General features: G+C 39.6%; 1 protein-coding gene and 1 pseudogene across 1 annotated transcript; both read right to left on the bottom strand.

The window, feature by feature from the left end:
- Positions 1-1,495: 1,495 nt before the first annotated feature.
- On the bottom strand, positions 1,496-1,741 carry LOC116912748 (annotated as a pseudogene).
- Positions 1,742-7,105: 5,364 nt separating this feature from the next.
- Positions 7,106-23,348, bottom strand: LOC116912743 (zinc finger protein 431-like). The gene is given in 5 exon segments (XM_032916887.1): positions 7,106-10,383; positions 10,385-11,177; positions 12,814-12,874; positions 13,073-13,196; positions 23,232-23,348. Coding segments are annotated over 5 exon segments (1,764 nt in total). The 5' UTR covers positions 23,262-23,348; the 3' UTR covers positions 7,106-9,627.
- Positions 23,349-24,309: the final 961 nt, after the last annotated feature.

The following is a 24,309-nucleotide window of genomic DNA, read 5'->3' as shown; positions in this document are numbered from 1 at the left end:
ATTATCATGTGACGTGCAATGTGTGCTTTGAGCTTTAGTAAGGTTTCTTTTATGAATTTAGGTGCCCTTGCATTTGGAGCATAGATATTTAGGACTGAGAGTTAATCTTGGTGGATTTTTCCTATGATGAATATGAAGTGTCCTTCCTTATCTTTTTTAATCACTTTTGGTTGAAGGTCAATTTTATTTGATATTAGAATGGCAACTCCAACTTGTTTCCTCAGGCCATTTGCTTGGGAAGTTGTTTTCCAGCCATTTACTGTGAGATAGTGTCTATCTTTGTCTCTGGGATGTGTTTCCTGCATGCAGCAAAATGCTGGGTCCTCTTTACGTATCCAGTATGTTAGTCTATGTCTTTTTATTGGGGAATTGAGTCTGTTGATATTGAGAGATATTACAGAACAGTGATTATAGTTTCCTGTTATTTTCGTTGTTAGAAGTGGAATTATGTTTGTTTGTCTCTCTTTTGGTTTCATTGCAAGGAAATTATATTCTTGCTTACTGTACAGTGTAGTTTCTCTCCTTGTGTTGGAGTTTCCCATCTATTATCCTTTGTAGGGCTGGATTTGTAAAAAGATATTGAGTAAATTTGGTTTTGTCACAGAATATCTTCATTTCTCCATCTATGTTAATTGAAAGTTTAGCTGGATACAGTAACTTGGGCTGGCATTTGTGTTCCCTTAAGGTCTGTATGACATCTGTCCAGGATCTTCTGGCTTTCATAGTCTCTGTTGAGAGGTCTGGTATAATTCTGATAGGTCTGCCTTTTTATGTCACTTGACCTTTTTCCCTTACTGCTTTTAATATTCTTTCTTTGTTTTGTGCATTTGGTGTTTTAACTATTATGTGATGGGAGGAATTTCTCTTCTGGTGCAATCTATTTGGAGTTCTGTAGGCTTCTTGTATATTTATGGGCATCTCTTTCTTTAGGTTAGGGAAGTTTTCTTCTACAATTTTGTTGAATATATGTATTGGCCCTTTATGTTGGGAGTCTTCACTCTTTATATACCTATTATCCTTAGGTTTGACCTTCTCATTGTGTCCCGGATTTCCTGGATGTTTTGGGCTAGGAGCTTTTTGCGTTTTACATTATCTTTTTCAGTTGTGTTGATGTTTTCTATGGTATCTTCTGCCCCTGAGATTCTCTCTTCTATCGCTTGTATTCTGTTGGTGATGTTTGTATGTATGACTGCTGGTCTCTTCCTTAGGTTTGGTTTTGTTTTGTTTTGTTTTGTTTTTTTATCACCAGGGTTGTCACCCTTTGTGCTTTCTTTATTGTTCCTATTCCCATTTTTAAGTCCTGGAGGGTTTTGTTCAATTCATTGTGTTTTCCTATAATTCTTTCAGGGATTTTTGTGTTTCCTCTTTAAGGCTTCTACTTTTTTACTTGTGTCGTCCTGCATTTTTTTATTTTATTTTATTTTATTTTATTTTATTTTATTTTATTTTATTTTGCCTTTTCAGGGTTTTTAATAGTCACATGCAGATGTCCGGTTCATTTCAGCTCCTTCACTGCCAAACCTGGCGGGCAGGGACTGCTTCAGCTTCTCCACCTTCTCCTTGTCTGTGATAACCAGGGTGTAGAGGTACCTGCTACAGCGGACCTTGAACTTTACATTATCCTTGTTTTTCTTGATCTTGATAGATTTGGCATCCTTTTACCGGACTGTGAGTAGAAAGTCCTTGATTTCCTCAATTTTCCGAGGCATGGCGACAGGCCCTCGGCTCTGGCATCAGCACCTGCCCAAAAAAACTCACAGGGGCCAGCTCGTCCTGCATTTCTTTAAGGGAGTTACTTATGTTCTTCTTAAATTTCTCTATCAGTATAATAATGTGATTTTAAATCTAAATCTTGCTTTTCCAGTGTGTTTGGATATCCGATATTTTCTTTGGTGGAAGAACTGGGCTCTAATGATGCCAAGTAGTCTTGGTTTCTGTTGCTTAGGTTCCTGCACTTGCCTCTCACCATGGGGTTGTCTCTGGTGTTTGCTTGTCTTGCTGTTTCTGAGAGTAGCTTGATCCTTCTGTAGGCCTGTGTCAGCATTCCTGTAGAACTGTTTTCCTATTTTTCTTCAGTCTTTTCTGGGGACAGGTGCTCTGATCTCAGGTGTGTAAACACTCCTGGTGACTGTCTTTTAGCTCTAGGCATGGGCATGAATCAGTGACTGACTATTCCTGTATTCCTGTGTCCAGAGGCACTATGCAGTTTCCGCTTGGACCAGGGATGTGGGCAGAGGTGTGCAGAAGTTGCAGTCTGCCTTTTCGTCTCAGGATGTCTGCACTTCTGGGTGTCCAACACTCTTCCCCACCAGATTTGGGTGCAGGTAACTGTGGGATGGTATCAGTTTAGTTTGGGGCACAGCCAGAAACAGGAAGTGCCCTGACCCAGAGGACTTCTGCCTCTGTGTGTCCTGAATTCACCAGGCAGGTCACTTGGAGCAGAAAAGTGGGTCTTACCTCTGCACTTAGATGTGTAGGCACTCCTGGTGACTGTCTTTCAGCTGTAGGCATGGCCAGGAATCAGAAGGGTCCTGCCCCTGATTCCTACTAGGTCCTTGCACCCAAGAGGCACAGTTAACATTAGGCGATTCCCTCTTGGGTCAAGAATGTGGGCAGAGGGTAGTATCCTCTGACTTCTCAGGATCATCTGCACTCCTGAGAGTCTAGCTCTTTCCCCACAAGATTTGGGTGCAGGGAGTTGTTTGACTGGTTCAGTTCAGTCCTGGGTGCAGAACAGAAGTACCGGCGGCTGACTGTTCCTATATTCCTGTGCCCAGAGGCACTGTGCAGTTTCCCCCTTGGACCAGAGATGTGGGCAGAGGTGTGCAGAAGTGGCAGTCTTTCCTGTGGTCTCAGAATGTCTGCACTTCTGGGAACTACCAGTTCTTAAGCCAATTTTCTGTTACCAATGTTATAAATGTTTTACCATACCCAATAACTTAAAAACCAATATATAGCCAAGACAGGTGAAACACATTTATACTTTTAAAACCAGTCAGAAACAAAAATGAAATGGCTATATACCTCTTTCATATTTACACCAAACACAATTTTCTTACTTTTTTTTTTTTTTTTTTTTTTTTTTTTTTTTTTTAAAGATTTATTTATTTATTATATATGAGTCAACTGTAGCTGTCTTCAGATAAAATAGAAGAGGGCATAAGATCTATTTACAGATGGTTGTGAGCAAACATGTGGTTGATGGGAATTGAACTCATGACCTCTGGAAGAGTAGTCGGGTGCTCTTAACCGCTGAGCCATCTCTCCAGCCCTTACTTTTTTCTACCTATAATAACAATTAGATTTGTGTTCTATGGGAGATGAGGTATCAGAAAATTTTTTAGGATAAAATGAGAAACTGCTTGGAGAACTCATACACTTAAACACACATGCATAGGACACAGAACATGGACAGAGTTCAAATAAAGCAGGACATTGACAGAGAGATCTCTTAGTATAGAGAGAAAAGAGAATATACACAGAGAGTTCTCGATGTTCTTGATAAAACAGAATATATAGAGGAGCAGACTGGAAAGGCTTTATGTATCACAGCACAGGTCATCAGCTAGAATCCATAGTTTCACTTCTAGTCATAAATTTTTCACTGTTCCCAGGCATCCCTTGTTCAGAACCCCTCTTAGAGCCCAGGCTGGTTCTTGGCATCACTTGTTTAAGGTGCACTATGTTTCTTAGTGTGTCTAGGTGGATTCCTTAGGAAATATCAGGGTTCCATATGTGGCTGGAATTATCTGTGGGTCTTCAACTCTATTCCATTGATCAAGCTGTTAGTATGCTGATGCCATGCAGTTATTTGTTGTTGTTGTTGTTGTTGTTCAAGAATGCTATTTCTCAAGGGATTTTGTCCTGGGAGTTGAAAATTGTCATTTCAAGGTCTGTAAACTGATATGATTATATAATATATAATATAATATATAATATAATATATATATATATTCCCTAACATATTTTGTGTTATTTGTTATTTATTCCTTGTTTCTCAGACCATTTCTCATTTTGATACAGGAGGCATACTGTACTTCTATTGATTTATTTTTCCATTTTCAGAGAATCCTTTATCCAGCCACTTTCCCGAAAGCATTTATAAAGCTATAGACAGTCGGTAGTAGAATTTTTGGGGTTACTAATGTCCCATCATCTACCAATTAGGAGAACTTGAATTTTACTGTCCAAATTATATCTCCTTGATTGTTTTCAATTGTCTTATTCTTCTAGGTAGAACATCGAACCACATATTGATTACACATATAGTGACTGGTCAGCATTGTTTTGTTCCTCATTTTAAGGAATTCTTTTGAGTTTATCATAATATATTTTGATGTTGGCAGATATTATATTAAGCCTGGCTTATAGTTTAAGAGGATTACTCCAGTTTCATCAAAGCATGAAGCATCGCAGTGTGTAGCAGATATGATGCTGGAGGAGCCAAGAGTTCTCCATGGACACTCCATGCAGCATGAGCACTTGCAGACATCAAAACCTATCCCTACCACTACACACTTTCTCCAACAAGGCCAGACATCCTCCAAAAAGTCAGGTCACCTAAAGGTGTCACTCTCCATGGGCCAAGCATTTATGTACACAAGTTTATCTAAACTTATTCAAACCACCCCAGGACTCAGAAATGGGCTGGTCATTGACTATCAAAATTATGTTGTTCTTTTCTTCAACATTTTGATTCTCCTTCATCGTCTTTGCTTGCCTATTTGCATTTTTATTTGGAAATATTGAGCTAATGTTTCCAAATGAAAATATAGCCTTCTATTATGTAATATATACTGACAACTGTTTCCCCTACCATCATTTTTCCCACAGTTCACACATTTCTTTTATCCTCTTCTTTCCCACATCTTCTCCCCCTCCACTGTTTCCTCTTCAGAACAGAGTTTGAGACAAGAGAGGACAAAGAGTACAAAGAGCAAGATAGAATTTAAGGCAAAAGACCTCACAGAAGCCGGATGTCATCCAAATGGAGGGAAAGTATCTCAAGAGTAGGCAGAGCTACACCTCTCCCACTGTTAGGAATCCAACAAAACCACCAAGCTAACAGCAACAACATGAGCAGAGAACCTAGTATTGACTCATGCAGGATCCCTGCTTCCTGTTTAAGTCACTGTGAGTGTTCTGGCCACTCAGGCAGTGTAAGGCATATCTTCCCTCACATATTTTGGGCCTCAAGTAAAACCAAGCATTGATTGGCCAAAGTACTTTGATAGCACCATGAACCTACTGCATGTGTTGTGGTTGATGACGGTTTTGTAGCTGGGTTGGTATCCTGGTTGCTCTTTCTTATAGCCTGTGGAGAACCTTCTTACACAAGACTAAAACATAAGGGTGAAGGCTCCAAGCCTGTACCTATTAGATTTCTCTATTTAGTGAACTGTGCGGAAGTTGCTCTCAGCAATGAGGCCCTGCTTTCAGTTTTCATAGAGCTATATTAGGAAACGCTACAGGACCATGTTGGCCAACAACTCACATACATGTAACCCAATCCCTACACAGAAGCCCTGCTTGTCTACAAAGACAGTCAATTTCTCCTGTTAAATCTGAAGCTCCATGTACAGCCAGACTGGCTTCCCACTGAGTTCAAAGGATCCTCTTCTATACCTTCCCCTTTACAAAAATTTGCTGCCACATTAGAATTTCTGTGGGTATTGGTGAAAGAAAAACAATACTGGAGACCTGACTGTACTGCATGATATTCAACTTTAGAAAATGTAGACACGTAGGGAACCTTAGGTAAACAGGAGAAAAGGTAGTAGTATTCACAATTTGAAAGTTGACCCTAGTAAAAAAATTGATAGTCTGCTAATGAGATTTATCAATAAAAACAAAAACTCTTTTAAAGAAACAAATATTTAGAAATATTTCCATTATTAACATAAAGAAAGTATTGCAGGAAGAAATCTATGCAAGAAAGACTTAACTTGCATAATTAAGAACAGTTAATTTAAGCACTGTTCCTTGATAAACAAAGGAAATACAGCTTCATGATTTACCAATGAAAGTGTTTTTCCAACAATTTAAATTATGAAAACTGATTTTTCCAGAGTGAGATTTTTTTAAATTTTTTTATTGAATATTATATTTACATTTGAAATGTTATCCCCTTTCCCAGTTTGCAGTCCATAACTGCCCAAACCCATCCCCCCTCAACCCCTTCTTCTAAGATGGTGTTACCACTCTGCAACAACCCACCCATTCCTGCCTCCCTGCCCTGACATTCCTCTACACTGGGGGGGTTCCAGCCTTGACAGGAACAAGGACTTCTCCTCCCATTGATACCCAACAAGGCCATCCTTTGCTACATATGCAGCTGGAGCCATGGGTCTGTTCATGTGTACTCTTTGGATGGTGGTTTAGTCTCTGAGAGCTCTGGTTGGTTCATAGTGTTGTTCTTATGGGATTGCAAACCACTTCTCCAGTGGGTACCCCAATATTCTATGTTCAGTGGTTGGCTGAGAGTATTTCCTCACTATTTTCCATGCCCTGGCAGAACCTTTCAGGAGACAGCTATATCAGGCTCCTGTCAGCATGGACTTCATGGCATCAGCAATATTGTCTCGGTTTCTTGGCTGGATAGTATATAGGCTGGATCCCCAGATAGGGTGGGATCTGAATGGTCATTCCTTCAGTCTCTGCTCCAAACTTTGTCTCCGTATTTCCTCCTATGAATATTTTTGCTCCCCCATTCAAGAAGGACTGAATCACCCATACTTTTGTCATCCTTCTTGAGCTTCATGTGGTCTGTGAATTTGAGGCAATTTGAGATTTTGGGCTAATATACATTTACCATTGAGTGCATACCATGTGTGTAGGTTTGTGTGTGTGTGTGAGATTTTTGTTACCTCACTCAAGATATTTTCTAGTTACATCCATTTGCCTATGAATTTCATGAAGTCATTGTTTTTAGTTGCTGAGTAGTACTTCATCGTGTAGATCTACCACATTTTCTGTTTCCATTCCTCTGTTGAAGGACATCTGGGTTCTTTCCAGCTTCTGGCTATTATAAATAAGGCTGCTATGAACATAGTGGAGCACGTGTCCTTGCTATATGTTGGAGCATCTTTTGGATATATGCCCAGGAGTGGTATAGCTGGGTCCTCAGGTATTCCTATGTCCAACATTTCTGAGGAATCTTCAGACTTTTTTCCAGAGTGGTTGTACCATCTCATAATCCCACCACCTATGGAGGTTGATAGTACTCATTTACCCAGTATTCATCACAAAATCGACAACTTTGGGAGGCACATAGTACAATGTGAATCTAGGCAATTTTGTCACATGCATTTAAACATATTGACAAAAGTTGGGAGCAGCCATAAGATGGTGGTAGCAGCCTTCATGTTAAAAAGCAATTGTATTTTAGCCTTATGTTAGATCAAAGGAGCCATACCTAAGACAGCACCTGCAGTTCTGCTTGAACTCAATAGATAGAATGAATCTGGTTGTCAGGTTGCTTAGCACTGTGGTCAGGTTGCTTGACACTAGTGGTCAGGATCACTAAGCAACCCACCCTACTGTTTCCCCCACTGGCCAATTTACCCAGCCAATATCTTGGTCATCGAGCCAGGCCCAATCCTTTGTGGTTAACCCCTACCTACATTTTGCTTCTACCAGTATATCTTCTGCCTGAGAAAAATTAAAAATTGTCAGCTTGATCAGACCTCTTGACTTGCTGTCCATTCTTGGGATTTCTTGTCCTCCATTCTCTCCTAAGTTGACCCCAGACCCTGGTTGACTGCCCTGCGGGACGGGGCAGACATACTATATTATTTCAAGGGAATTCTAGTATTCACTGTATGTTTTATTATTGTGGACTGGTAGCTCAGAGATTATCCATAACGACTGCTTCTCTGGAGGACACTACCTCAGTTCTAGTACTTATATGGTGGCTCATGCCATTCTGCAACAGAATTTCTAGTTGATCTGTAACTCCTGTCATGCAGTGCACAGATTTATATCAAGCAAAATACTAATAGAAACAAAACACAAAGAAAGAAATAAGTTCAGACAAAAGAGCTGAGGAATAGAATATCAGGAGGTAATATCAGTTATAAATTTGTTTCTTACTATATAGTATCCTACTCTGATGATTTTCCAAAGGAGTCCAGCATTGTCATTAAAAGCACAGAAATCATTTAACCAAGTACAGAGGAAAAAAATGTAGGGCAGGATAAGTTACATATCATGAAGTAGAATGAAATAATTTACAAACACTTGATCATTTATTTCTAGATTGTGAAATCTCGAATAAGCTCTGGAAAATGGCTAACTTATTTAACACATCAGAAGCAGAAACTGGCTGCTAATACATGTAATAAAATCTTGGCTCTTCTAAGCACTGTTCCTGCAGCTGGATAAGTCCCCAAATTTTAACAGTGAGACATGTCAGTTACAGGCTCCTTCTTCTGTCATGGGTTTCAAAGTAAACCAGTCAATTATTGGCAATGCAACAACTTCTGTGTTACCATCACACCAGCACATCTTTCAAGTAGGAAAGATTATAGGCTAAAGGTTTTGTTCCTGGGTTGGGTCACCCTCTGAACACTTTTCTATGACTCTCCCAACCTACAATCATACCCAGATCCACAACTCTGCCATTTTGATTAAAAAAAAAGAAAAGGAGCAGGATCCCGGGGATAGCAACTGAACACCACATCACATGTGAAAATAAGAATAGGCATAAATCCTATCAAAGCTAGGGAAGGTAATTAACTAGTTGGAAAAGCACTGCAAGTTCAGGCAAAAGAGTCAGACACAGAAACTCACTGTGTCTCTCCTATATGAATCCTTTCATGCATTAGAAGTTGACTCTGATATGCAAAGGCTTTATCAAGTTGATATATGCATAGGGGCTCACTGCATGTTGTCATTTGGAATTTTTTTGAAGACCACCATAATGAGCAAATGCTTTACAGCATTGATTATATTTAAAGGGCTTCTCTCTAGGATGTATTCATTTATGCCTTTGAAGATCACAGTTGTGTACAATGGCTTTACCAGATCCCTTACATTCATAGGACTTCTGTACATCATGTTATATTTTATGACGTTGCGAATGGCCGTTAACATACATAGGCTTCACCATATTAATTATATTCAAAAGAGTTCTTTATAGTATAGAATCTGTTCTTTTGACTCTAAACTCACTATTCTGTTCAAAAGATTTACCAAGGGTTTTTCTCTAGTATGTGTTCTTTTATGACTTTGATGCTGACTGTGAAAGGAAAAATATTTACAATATAGGTTAAGTTAATTGGGCTTCTCTGTAGAATGTTCTTTTATGCCTTTGAAGATCACTGTAATCTGTAAAGGGTTTATTACATTAGTTACATTCACAAAAATTCTCAGCAGTATGTGATTTTTTTTTTTTTATGCCTTTCAAGAATTCTTTTGCGTGCACAGGTTTTGCCACATTAGGTAAATGCACTCCGCTTCTCTCCAGTATGAGTTCTTTTATGGCTTTTCAGAAATGCAAAAGCTTTATCATGTCGTTTGCATTCACAGAAATTCTTGGTGTATGTGATGGTTTTATGCCATTGAAGATTTCTGTTTTGTGCAAAGGCTATGCCATGTTGCTTACAGGCAGAGTGCTTGGTTACATTCCTAGGGCTTCTCTCCAGTATGTGTTCTTTTATGGCTTTGAAGATGTGTTCTTTTATGTCTTTGCAGAGTGCTGTGCCATGTAAAGACTTTACCACAATGGTTACATTCATAGGGCTTCTCTCCAGTATGTGTTCTTTGATGACTTTGAAGATGGCTGTGATGAGCAAAGGCTTTACCACATTGGTTACATTCATAGGGCTTCTCTCCAGTATGTGTTCTTTTATGGCTTTGAAGATGGCTGTGATGAACAAAGGCTTTACCACATTGGTTACATTCATAGGGCTTCTCTCCAGTATGAGTTCTTGTATGGTTTTGAAGATATTTATGACAAGCAAAGGCTTTACCACATTGGTTACACTCATAGGGCTTCTCTCCAATATGTGTTCTTTTATGGCTTTGCAGAGTGCTGCACCATTTAAAGACTTTACCACAATGGTTACATTTATAGGGCTTCTCTCCAGTATGAATTCTTGTATGGTTTTGAAGATAGCTACGATAAGTAAAGGCTTTATCACATTGGTTACATTTATAGGGCTTCTCTCCCGTATGTTTTATTTTATGGATTTGCAGAGTGTTGTACCATGAAAAGACTTTACCACATTGGTTACATTCATAGGGCTTCTCTCCAGTATGAGTTCTTGTATGGCTTCGAAGATTGCTATGACAAGCAAAGGCTTTACCACATTGGTTACACTCATAGGGCTTCTCTCCAGTATGTGTTCTTTTATGGATTTGCAGATGTTGTACCATGAAAAAAGGCTTTGCCACATTGGTTACATGTATAGGGCTTCTCTCCAGTATGTGTTCTTTTATGGATTTGCAGAGTGTTGTGCCATGAAAAGGCTTTACCACATTGGTTACATTCATAGGGCTTCTCTCCAGTATGAGTTCTTGTATGGTTTCGAAGACGACTACGATAAGCAAAGGTTTTACCACATTGGTTACATTCATGGGACTTTCCTCCAGTATGTGTTCTTTTATGTCTTTGAAGATGGCCGTATTGAGAAAAGGCTTTGCTGCATTGGTTACATTCGTAGGGCTTCTCTTCAGTATGTGTTTTTTTATGGTTTTGCAGAGAGTTTTGCCATGAAAAGACTTTACCACATTGGTTACATTCATAGGGCTTTTCTCCAGTATGAGGTTTTGTATGGTTTTGAAGATGGCCACATTGTGCAAGGGCTTTGCCACATTGGTTACATGCATAGGGTTTCTCTCCAGTATGTGTTTTTTTATGCCTTTGAAGACTACTGATCTGTGCAAAAGCTTTACAACATTGGTCACATGTGTAGTGTTTCTCTCCAGTATTATGTTTTTTATGGAATCTCAGATGGTTGTTGCATACAAAGGTATTATCACATTGGTTAAATCCATCAGGTTTCTCTCCTGTTTGTGCTTTTCTGTTTACCTGAACAGTACTATAGTATACAAAGTCTCCAGTAAGTGTTCTTTTAATTGTATGAAGATCACTGACACTTGCAAACCCTTCTTTGTATTGCACACCTTCATAGGTTTTCTCTCCCGTGTGAATTCCTTCATTCCACTGAAGATGCCTATGATATAGAATATCATTATCAGAGTGCATGTATTCAGAGTTTCTCTACAATATTATGTCATCCTTGTGTATGTAACAGGCACATAAGGAAAATTTACTCCATTCAGTATACTAATGAATATTTTTATCTGTATGAATAGAATTTACAGTGTTTAATAAATGTAAAGAAGAATCAGATATATTAAGTGTTTCTCACTTTATTTATATCCATGGTGTTCTCCCTCATTTTCATTCAGTTTACATGTTTGCTGTGATGGTAAGAGCATTGATTACATGCCTCACACTTATATCAGTCTTTTCCTATGTAGGCTTCTTCACATAAATATGTGAACAAAACTGCTAGAAATCAGTTTTACCTCAAGATTGCATTCATAAATTTTTCTATTTTGTAGACCATTCCACATTTGCAACTTGAACCAAGATGCACAGAAATTTTCTTTCCTTCTTTTTTTTTTTTTTTTTTTTTTTTTTTTTTTTTTTTTTTTTTTTTTTTTTTTTTTGTTGTTTTTAGAGCTGAGGACCGAACCCAGGGCCTTGTGCTTGCTAGGCAAGTGCTCTACCACTGAGCTAAATCCCCAACCCCAGAAAATTTCTACATTACTAATACTCATCAGAATTTTCTGCAGTTTGAGGTTGTTGATGTATGCATAATAAAACTGGAAAATCAATTAATTGTAAAATGTTATCCAGTTCAATAAATTTACATTAAGTGGAGAAAACTACTTATCTTCACTTTGTACTGGGACAGAGATAAAGTGCTTCTGTCAATATCGACTAGGAATAGTGCTGTATTCTTTACATAGAATAGATAAAGAGATAAGATAGATAGATAGATGAATAGATATATACATAAATAGGTACATAAATAGATTGGTGAATACATAAGAGACAGAGATAGATTTACTTTGATAAAGATAGATATAATTATATATCTGTCACTTATAATATACCAACAAAAGGAAGAATAAGAAATACAATGTATCCACATTGCATTCACACACTTTGAGACTTTTTGCTCTTCATAGACATGTGGTATTTTGATTAAGTTTTCTCTACATCTTTTTTAAACTTCTTGAACTGCCCCCTCACTAATTTTAAGTAGCTTATTACAAGTAAATGAGTAACATCTGCTTTACTATGAACTATTTCCTTATTCAAACGTTTCATATACATAAGCATCCTATGTTCAAAGTGTACATACACTGCTTCTATGTCTCAGTGTTATAAGACTAAACAAACTGACATTTAGACAGAGTAGCTCTAAAGAGCTCTAAAGTAGGGGTGGGGATTTAGCTCAGTGGTAGAGCGCTTGCCTAGCAAGTGCAAGGCCCTGGGTTCAGTCCCCAGCCCCCTCCCCCCCCCAAAAAAAAGAAAAGGAGAAAAAAAAAAAGAGCTCTAAAGTAGCTCTGAAATTGAAATCCTACTACTTGTTAAGGCATTCTTTCCATGTATTCTATCTTAAAGGAATGCCTTGCAAACACAAATCGACACAGAAACACATGCATTTGTAAGAATTTAATAACCAATATCCTTAAAGCTCTGCTGATTTAGGGTGAGGCTCTTAACTAAAACTTCAAGAAAACATTAAGATTTCTTGAGGGGCATATTTGGATCAGAATGCACTAAAAAATTACCTTCCATGTCTTCTAGAATTTTGACAATCTTCTTCAATACTGTCGTCTTCCCAGTAATAGCCTAAAACACAGTACCAGAAAAATGTATGACAAATTATTGGAATTTAGGGAATATTTTAGGTACTATCTTAAGTGAACCTTAGAACCAGGCCTAATTAATTCACCTCATTCTCCCTACTTCTCAATTGAAAGCAATGAAGCAAACAAACAAAAACAGTTGCCCCCCTATTTAAAAAAATTGAAACAATAAAATTCTTACCTATAGCAGTGAGGTTCCTGTAGGTCTCCAGCATCACATCTTTGTAGAGACTCTTCTGGGAAGGATCTAGCAAAGCCCATTCTTCCCGAGTAAAGGTCACATGCACATCATCATATGTCACTGCCTTCTCAAATATAACATTCATGTGTACAAAACAAAGCATGTTTACATATTGAGCATGTATATTTCACTGACCATATATTCACACCATTCTGGCGTTTTCCCCACTTATTTAATGTTCGAAAATTTGTACTGAATGATAAGGTTCAAAACTCTCACTTCCTCACCTTTTGAATAAGATATACCCTTGCAAGGGAAATGCTACTTGAGAGACCTAAAGAGACCAGTAAATAGAATAACAATGCTAAGCACACATCATAGATGTTGTATAAATAATTACTGACTACAAAAGCACCGAGCCTTTGGTAAGATGGCCATTTTTATTACAAATCCTATATATTCATGAGCATGGAAGATGTTTACTTCCTTTAAAATCTTTTTCAATTTCATTCTTCAGGGATTTGAAATGCTTATCAGAGAGATCTTTCACTTGCTGGGATAGTTACAAAAAGATTACTTATATTAGTAGTGGCTAATGTAAAGTATGTTGCTTCTCTTATTACTTCCTTGGCCCAGTTATCATTTATATAAAGGAGGCCTACTGTTTTGTAAAGTTAATTTTGTATCCATGACATTGCTGATGGTGTGGATCACCTGCAGTAACTCTGAGATAGAATTTTGGGGGTCACTCACTTATACTATCAGATCATTAGTAAACAACTCTACTTTGAATTCTTCCTTTCCAATTTTTATCTCCTTGATCTCATTTAATTTTTTTTTTCTATTTCTCTCCCTAAAAATTCAAGTACTCTATTGAATAGATAGGGAGAAAGAAGGCAGCCTTGTTTTGTCCTGATTACAGTGGAATTGCTTTAAGGTTCTCTCCATTTAGCTTGATATTGGCTATTGTCTTGATTTAAATGGTATGAATATGTTTACATCAGAATTCTCTAATACCTTGAACATGAAGGGGTATTGGATTTTATCAAAGATTTGCTAGGCTAAATTCCTAGAGCTTTATCCTACCTGCTGGAAACAGGAAACAACCTAGCTGTACCTTGAGTGAAGAATGAATAAAGAAAATGCAGTACGTCTACACAACAGATTACTATTCACTATTAAAAAACATGGACATCATAAATTTTGCAGGGAAATGGAAGGAACTTGATGACATAATCCTGAGTGTGGTAATCCGGTCCCCATAGGATGGACATGCATGGTATGGACTCACTTATTAGTCAACACTCACTATATCATACAGGTACCATGCTATACTCCACAGACACAGAGGAAGGAATAAAACAGTAATGAGAGGAATGTGGAGGTGAGGACCTGGAATGGAGAGGGAATGGGAAGGAGAATGGGGGTTCAGGAAGGACAGGAGAAATGGCTGGATGGCCAGAAAATGACTATAAATCTGCAACTGACAGGGGCAAGGAGGTGAGGAACATCTCCATAGGATAACTGAGGCAATCAAGAAGCAATGTGGGTGACCTTAGCTGTAGCTCACTACATTGGGGATAACAACCTAAAGAGGATACCTTCTGTAGCCAGGCAGGAACCCCAGTAGTGCAATAGGGAGACCAACCTACTCACAATAATGTCAACCCAAAATGTATCCTGTCTACAACATATGCATGCATGGAGAATGGAGGAGAGACTCAGGGAATTGCCATCCAATAACCAGGCCATATTGAGATCCATTCCACGGACAAGCATCAATCCCTAATACTATTAATGATACTCTGATAAGCCTTCAGACAGGAGCATGTTATCCTCTGAGAAGTTTTACCCAGCACCTGACTTACACAGATACAGACATCCCTAGCCAAACAGTTGATGGACCTTGGGGACTCTTATGAAAAATTGGAGGAAGAATTGTGGGCCTCTCAGGGGAGAGGAACTCCACAGGAAAATCAAGAGAATCACCCAACCTCAGCGCTTTGTGTTCTCACAGTTTTAACCAATGACCAAGGAATACCCAGGGGCTGGACCTATGACTCCCTGCTCATATGGAGTAGATGTGCAGCTGGGCCTTCATTGGGTCCCAAACAACTGCAATAGGGGCTATGCCAAAAGCTGTTGCCTGTATATGAGATACTTTTTTCTTTCAGTAGGGCAGACTTATCAGGCCTAAGTGCCAAAAGAAGTGCCTACCATAGCGTAGAACTAATGTGCTATGGATGGGGTAATGACCAGGGAGTGTCTACCCACTCACAGGAGAAGATGATAGGAGGTGTTGAGGGGAAGATGGAGGGAGAGCGTGATGGAGGTAGTAGCAGGATGAAAAGTGAATAAATTAAAATATACATATATATTTATGTCAAGTAAGGAAAGAAAAAAAAAAAAAAAAGGAAGAGCGAGCTGGCTATATTAGCTTAATACCAGCACTAGGTAGACAGAGGAAAAGCACCTCATTGACATGGATCTTAAAATGTGCAAGGCTTCAGGATATAGAATATAGAACTGTTTCCCACTTCATAAGCTATACTGAAACTAAAACACCCACAGCACTCAATTCTCTGGCTTTAGCTAATTCCATATGCAGTCAACTTGATTCTCAAAATAACCAGCTCAACAGGCAAGAACGAAGAGCTGAGGAAGATTCCCTCTTTATTTTGTCAGGCAAGGAGAGCTTGGGATTCATTTCCAAACAATGATTTTATTAAATAAAAGAAGCACTGAAATTTTCAATACGGATTCTGGTTATGTTCACATAAAGGGTTGCCTGCTACTAGTCCTTGTCTCAACATGGTCACAGTGTAAAAACAGACATATTTATGGGCATTTTAGTTCAAAGTCATAAAGAAATATATTTAAATCATAAAAATGATAGGCAGAAATGACTGTGGAATTTTCATCTTGTAGCTTGGTATGTTAGCTGAAAATAAAGTAAATGACACCGAGAATGTAGACTGCTTATCAGCTGTCACTGTCAGGGCTTCTATTCCTGCACAAACATCATGACCAAGAAGTAATCGTAGAGAAAAGGGTTTATGGAGATTACACTTCTCCATTCCTGTTCATCACCAAGGGAAATCAGTACAGGAATTCAAGCAGGTCAGGAGGCAGGAGCTAATGCAGAGGCCATGGAGAGATGTTACTTACTGGCTTGCTTCCCCTGGGTTTCTCAACTTGCTTTTTTATAGAACCCAAGTCTACCAGCCCAGGGATGGCACCACCCACAACGTGCTGTCCCACCCTTCCTCTTTCCTTTTTGAAGGCAAACTTTACCTACAGTTAGCTGTAGAGGTAGATATTATCCAACTTCTGCTGAACAATTATTCCATGCCCCTCCTTCCCTAGACTGTTTATCAACCTTAGGGGAAATGTTTTTTACCTCTGTGCCTTTTGTCAGAGATTATACTAAATTCTAGGTCATTTCAAAATAGAACCTATTCTTGTAGTATGTGTACCTCATAAAATGGTTTCTATGTAGTCAAAACATAAAGTATATTGTGTACCTAGAATTTGACTGATAGTTGCCTGGATATATTTCCCTTAATTGTACTGTATTTTAAATATTAAGGCAATGGGGGTTGGAGATTTGGCTCAGTGGTAGAGCGCTTACCTAGGAAGCGCAAGGTCCTGGGTTCAGTTCCCAGCCCTGGGGAAAAAAAAATATTATGGCAATGATTGGCTGGAATTAGACTCCCCCATTTCTATACCAGGTTGCAAAGTCAGTCTGTGCCAGGTTTTTATTCTCATCTCTTACCATGGTTCCCTTCCCTATTTGATAAAGGAACACATGAACAGAAGTTTGTTCTGCAAGTGACCTAGAGTGCTTTGGACAGAACATCAGGTATAAGAAAATATGGGGGGAAAATACCTGAAAAATTAAGAAAACAGAATGTTCTTCAGGAGCATCCAGCTTTCATTCCCAGTATATAAGCAGCTCACTATCTGTAACTCAAGTTCTAAGGTTTTTACACAGCCTCCTTACCTGTCTGCCTCACATGCATGAACAGGGTAGGACAAAACCATGCACGTGAGCAAAATATTTGTACAAATATATTCATGAATAAAATTCTTTTAGGAGGAGAGACAGAAGGAGACACACACACACACACACACACACACACACACATATATATATATGGAGAGAGAGAGAGAGAGAGAGAGAGAGAGAGAGAGAGAGAGAGAGAGAACTAGCACCATAAAATTTAGTGTTCAATCTGGGCACCTTAGTACATTTCCTCAATTCCAATACTCAAAATGCCCCATTGGAGCAGTGAGAGAAAGGAATGAAGGATCTGAAGGGGCTCAGAACCCCATAAGAAGAACAATATCAACCAACCAGGGCTCCCAGGGACTAAAACCATTACCCAAAGACTACAGATGGACAGGATCATGGCTCCAGCTACATGTGTAGCAGAGGATGGCCTTGTTGGGCACCAGTGGAAGAAGAAGCCCTTGGTCCTGCCAAGGCTGGATCCCCCAGTGTAGGGGAATGTCAGGGCAGAGAGGTGGGAAGAGGTGGGTAGATGGGTGGGAGAACACCCTCATAGAAGAAGGGGGAGGAGGGATAAGATAGGGGGTTTATGGACAGGAAACCAGGAAAGGTGATAACATTTGAAATGTAAATAAAAAATATCTAATACAAAATTGTTTAAAAAATCTTTTGGGATATAAGAGATAAAAACAAATGTAATAATTAAAATTTACTGCAAGCCTATACCCAACATCAAATTAAATGTAGATTAAGTCAAAAGAATTCCTTAAAATGAGGAACAAGGCAAGGCTGACCAGTCTCTATATTTATTCAATATATGGCATGCAGTTCCACCTACAACAATGAGACAATGGAAGGATATCAAGGGGATATAATTTGGAGAGTAAGAAATCTAAATATCCTAATTGATAAATGTTATGATAATATACATCAGTGACCCTAAAAATTCTACTACCATTTTGTACAGCTTTAAAACACTTGATACAGGGGGCTGGAGAGATGGCTTAGCGGTTAAGAGCACCCGACTGCTCTTCCAGAGGTCATGAGTTCAATTCCCAGCAACCACATGGTGGTTCACAACCATCTATAAAGAGATCCGATGCCCTCTTCTGATGTATCTGAAGATAGCTACAGTGTACTTATATATAATAAATGAATAAATCTTAAAAAAAAAATAAAACACTTGATACAAGATTAACTAAAAAACAAAAACAAACAAACAAAAAAAAAAAAAACAAAAAAAATCAATAAACCCTCCAATATGCCTCCTATATCAAAATGTCAAAGGGACTAAAAAATCAGAGAAAACGGCAAATAGAAGAGACTCTATGGGTGGACTGTGTTAAATGGGCAAAGAAGCGATAGGGATCATTTGGAGAGGAGACAGAGGAAGAGAGGAAGTGCATGGAGAACGAGCTGGAATTAGAGAGCATGGGCAGATTACTACAGGAATTTAAGGCACTGGCAACTCCCACGGAATTCAGAGGGTGACTCTAGGGACCACTGCTATTAATGAAGGACAGAGTCTGAAGTGCCCATCTTTATACCTAGCAAGGTCTGGTATTGGAACAGATTTACAGTTCACTGTGGTGTAAGCCAAGGAGCTGTCTAAACTATCCATGCCGATTCCAAGAAAAACATTTTGCTCTCTGTAATCTGACCACAGGGCCACATTGTATTGGACAACATTCACACAGCTCACTAAATGTAAAAATAAAGGGGGTGCAGGCTTGGGGCCTTCACCCCTATGTTCTAGTCTCTTTGTGGGGTGAGGGTACTCTACAAGCCACAGAAACGTAATTCTGGACATAATACAAGCTATACCATCCCTCACTGACTTTCTCTTGCCTGCAACTGTGCTGAGACAAGGGGGTAATGAGTTTTTTGAGTGGCTAACTAATATTTGGTTTAATTTGAGGAGCTGGGCATCAGAGGGAACCCAGTCCTTACACTGCCTGGGGTTTCAAGATCCTCACAGACACTTAAGTGAAAAGGGGGGTTTGCATGGGTCTCAGTCACGTCCTCCTTTATGTGCTATGATGATTAGCTTGGTGACTTGTGGTAATGCTAACACTGGATGTATGGCTCTGTTCCTTTCCTTGAGCTTGATGCTCTTTTCTTCCTGTTTGCCTACCATGCCCAGCTTCACATTGAGGACTTTCAACATGTCTTTTCTATTTTACTTGCTCTGCTTGAGTTTGCTCTCTGAAATCTGCTCTCTTTTAAAGGTAAAACATACGGGGTGGAGATCTTGGAGAGAGGAAAGTATGAAAGGAGGAGGTAAAACTGGAAGGAGTGTAGGGAGGAGTAACAGTGGTACTGATATATTATATAAGAGAAGAGATCTATTTTCAATGAAAAAATTAATATACTATTTCTTGAATGAAAACGCAAAAGGAAGAGGAAAAATAATGAAGAAAGAAAAGCAAATTAGTGAAGACAAGAAAAGTATAATTTTGACAGATACAGTTCTGTTTCTGAAGAGGATGAACATCACAGAAGAGTTCATGCCAAGCCCAAGCCCAGTCATAGGTTCAGTGTAGATCTCTGTATTCATAAGTTTTACTCTCAGTAAGTACACACACACACACACACACACACACACACACACACACACACACACACGAATGCATGTGTAACCATCTAAGGCTGGTTATTTACCAAGATAAAAACAAACAAATGAGTGACTTGTCAAAGATATTACATTTTCACTCAACAATCATTAATTGACATTATTTAAATTCAGACGAAAACAATTCAGTCTGTTTCTTAACCTCTTTATAATTTTTCATGCACTACAACCTGTGACTCATGGGCAGAAAGTTCTGTTTCCATCCTAATCAAATTTGGATTTTTACAGTATACTGTAGTAACTATTGGATTCTCACTGATCTGACAACTCTGGTTGTAAAAAGCTTGATGCTTACATTATCTTCTCCACATAGCCACTAAGAAAACATTGTAATAACCCATTGAATGTGAAGGCTTTAGCTAGATTCTGTGTTTTTTCTCCCCTCGTTTTTATTTATCGTTTAATGTAGACAGAAGGCTGAAGCTCTTACATCCATGTAACAAATCACAGTGTCATTACAGATTTAAATCAGATGGGAGAGTCAGCCTAGCACTGCTTCTGCTCTCATTGTATGCTGTTTCTTGAAAAATAGGGCACTGATTATAGGGATGTTATATAAGGGAAAAGTCCCTTAAATGTGACCCTGACTGAAGTTATCTATCAGCACAAGTGTGTAAAAATTAAAAGCACCTAAACTTCAGAACATCTGCAAAAATAATTCAATGTGACTTTTGCATCACCTTCCTTCCCCCACACCCTATGGAACAGCTTTAAGGCCTCCCTTGCAGCCTCCTGGAATTGCATCAAAGGACAATCCAAGAAAGAACCTGTAAGCTACTACCCACTGGTGCTCCTAATTTCTGGACTTGCCCACATCCCTCAATAGTGTGAACTCCTCACCTGGACATAAGACAGTATCGTCTTCCCTGCTGGAGGATTAGAGTTCACATGAGTCAGAAAAAAGAGGCCTTCCCAGATCCTACCTTTTACTGCAGGGGCAGACTCAACCTTAGTCCTGTACACTTTTATTTTCATGGAATCTTCCACTTTCCAGGGGTAACTATTCATCATCTAAGTTGCAGGGTCTTTTGTGTACATCTTTCATTACATGCTCAATATCCAGTGCAGCATCTCTATGTCATGTCTTGGGAAGTCCAGCATGCAAACATCAGTCAACTTCAAAAAGTAAGAATCATAGAAGTAAGAAGAGTCATGAATAGGAAAGCAAGTAAGAATTAATAGGAGATGAATTGAAAAAGAAATAAAAAGGGAACATGGTTGCTCCTAAATATGGTGGAGTAGAAAGTTTACTAAGAGCACAAAGGGGAGAGTAGACATAAAGGCAGGGACATCTGATAAGAGTCCAAAGTGAACAGGAACAGGGGCCATGTGAAGAGAGGGAGGAGAGGAGAAAAAAGCCAGTGGAAGAAATGAGGTTGTTAAATGATAGATGAGAGATGTAACAAATTAGGGTAAGGAAGCGCAGCTTGGAGAAGTGCAGCCCAACGTGTGGGCTCTAAGCTGGTTTTGTCAGTCACAGACTGGAACAGGTAGGGACTGAGGAATTTTGGGTGAAAACTCAAGAGCCTGTCCAGCTTTCATTTGCTAGGTAGGGGCTTTAGTCATTTGTGCCAGAGTTTGACACTTAACCATAGTACAAAGTAAAAAGTTAAATAATTTAATTATAATCTCAAAATTTACTGTAAAAGGTTGAAATAGAATTCATGGTGGAAAATTATCCAGGTAGGAGACATATGTTCTCCAGAGCACATCAGTTATTACTCATGTCTTTTCCCTCTTACAGTACAGTATTCTGTACTGTAAAATCAGAATATTAGCATCACTACTAGGCCCAGACACACTAATATGCCAGGACCTTCTCGGCTGGTTGAACTTGTATAACTACAGATATTTAGTCCCTAAAAAATTAATCCATCTCCTTATCTAGATTCTTGATTGCCTTATTTTCTGTACCCCTAAAGTTTTCAACTATAAATAAAAGTCCAATAAGTTTGGACTTTTATTGATCACCTAACACTGCTAACATCAGAACCCAGTGATAATGGAAAATACTTTCCAAACAAGCTAGCTCCCTCCTTCCTTCTTCCCCCTTCATTTCTTTGTTGTAATTACAGCAGCTTCAGAGTTGGTCAGTGACCTCAATTCATGAAATGCTCAATTCATACTGAAATTCCTCTTTATTTATAATTTCCCCAAGAAAGTCAGGGAGGGGGGGAGGACACTCATTCCATTGTCTCTTTTTTTTCTTACTGACTCAGGGCTCAGCCTGGAAGGACTTGCAAGACTCTCTTCAAGGTACTGGGCAACAGATCAGGTGTTGAAAGACATTACAAAGTAAGAGGCAAGCCTGAGCTAAAGATATCCCCCTAAAGAGAGGAAAGTAATCAAAGACTTGAGAAAAAGGAGTAACATTCTTAATTCCCCAGAGACATTGGAGAATAGGAACAAATAGTTGAACAGAGCTGTGATGTTCTGAGAAAGTGAAATTTAAAAAGTGTTGCTAACAACTCATTTCTTTAAAAGGTAGATAAAATTGGAACAAATCATAGCTATAGTGACTTTCAAGAAGATGAGGACATTCCCTGCTGGGGAAATGGAATCAATGAGATAAACTATGATCTTGTCATTATGTGCAATATTAGCTGCTGAGATCTGTAACCTGCCACACATAGCTACAGCCAGTAGCCCCTGATTCAAATATCTGAGCTGACTTAACTGGGTCAACAAAGTTTGGTTCAACATAACCTCTCCATTTGTATACACAGTGATCTGGACAATTTCTACTTACACGCATGAATTAACAAATGCTGGGAAATTACAAAATCACTCACTTTGTCCCATCAGGTCCTCTTTCCTAATGGTGGCCCCTGCAGATGACTCCCTTTAAACTCAGTCTGTGAACTAGTTCTTGTCTACATTGTTTCACCCCGCAGGGTACACAGTAAACTGTTCTTCCTGTTCAGTTTGAAGGCAGAAGCCACGCTCCCCATGTAAGTACTTTCCTTTCACTGCAGAGGACGGTTCTTTACACGACTGAGAAGAATAATTTTAAAATGCTCTTGTGGTACAGCCCTTTAACTAAAGAATTTAGGAAGTTTAATGAAAAGGAATGCAGGGTCGTCGCTCTGTGGAACAGGGGACTTGCATCCAGGTGACAACGTAACGTCTCAGAAACGGTTTTCTAAAAGGCTAAAGATGCAGGTGTTCCAACATTAATTTACCATTTTTATTTGTCTCTCCCGTGGATCCCCATTCCATTCTTAGCTCTTCCGAGGCACTCCGGCGGTGCCTGGATGCCAAAGAGCCAGAGAATCAGACGGCACTGGCCTCCTTGAACCCCCCGGGGACCCCGGAGCCAACTCTAGTTCTGTCCTGCGCTCAAATCGCGCTTCCCAACCCCCAGAGCGGTGTCCGGCGGCTTCCCACGGCCGGACATCCGCCCGGCGGCAGCGTGGGGTAAAGGCGGTCAAACTTCCCGCATCCAGCTTCCATTGAGCTAACACCCCACGCCGCTTAAACCTACAGGCCCCGCCACAACAGATCCCGCTCCTCACCTTTGTGGGCAGTGAGCATACCCTGAACATGTTGCAACTTCAGGCCTTGCCTAAGTTCCCTCAGAACTCAGCAGTGAGGTCAAAGTACAGCAAACCGTAATCACTTAAAGCTACTCAAGTGCGCGGAACCAGCAAACGTGATTCACAGAAAAACCCGCCCCATTTCTGACCGGCAGTCCCTCATAGACGCGCTGATTGGCCAGAGAATCTGTCAGTCCGTGACTGCGCTTCCGTCTCTAGGGATGCTGGGTACAGTCTCTAGGGATGCTGAACCTAGGAAGTTCTTCACTGTTGTTTCCCCATGCCATTCCCTGGATGGTGCTGGGCTTCAGGGGAATTGGCAAGGCACTGCTCAGGGATGGGAAAAGCAGTCTGAGATGAAGGGCGAGACCAGAGCTGGTTCGGGAATTCCTGGGCCTGCGATTAGGCCGCATCCAGGGTCAGCGGGAAGTGGGGAGATGGGGATGGCTGACTTTTGTACACCTAGGCACCAACTGGGAGTAGTGGAAGAACAATGAACTGAATTGGATGTCCTTGGGGGCTGGAGGAATGTGGACTCCCTGCTTAGCTTAGTCCTTAGTTCTGATCTGTATATTGACTGGTCCAGGCAGAAAACGGATCCAAACCCTTTTCTCAGGGTCTGAACTGAGATTAAATACCTTTTCCAGGGAAAAAATGTATAGGAAGGGGAACTTACTGACTAAATCCTGAGATCTGCTAGGTACTTCTGGTACTCTTGACTTCACTTTGTCCATGAATCATGTCTCTTAATTTAAGTAAAATCATATTAACTGTCCCTTCATGTAATCCTCATTCACTAGTATAATGTTGTCAAAGGTCTTGTCATAACACATATATAAGATATTCTAATGTCTTTTTATGGTGAAATAACATACCACTGTATGAGGACACCACATTGTATCACTAGTCTTTCATATAGCTTTCCAAATTTATCTGAAAGACCCCCGGAGTGGGGAGACCCTTACTCAAGTCTCAGGATGATTCGACCCACACCCAAGAACTCACGTGAGACCGTCCTTGCTGTATTCACATGAGGTTTATCGATAGGAACCAGTGC

This window comes from Rattus rattus, chromosome 11 (genome assembly GCF_011064425.1).
Source record: "Rattus rattus isolate New Zealand chromosome 11, Rrattus_CSIRO_v1, whole genome shotgun sequence".
Taxonomy (NCBI): domain Eukaryota; kingdom Metazoa; phylum Chordata; class Mammalia; order Rodentia; family Muridae; genus Rattus; species Rattus rattus.
The sequence above is the reverse complement of the archived record's forward strand: the minus strand, read 5'-3'. Positions and strand labels throughout refer to the sequence as shown.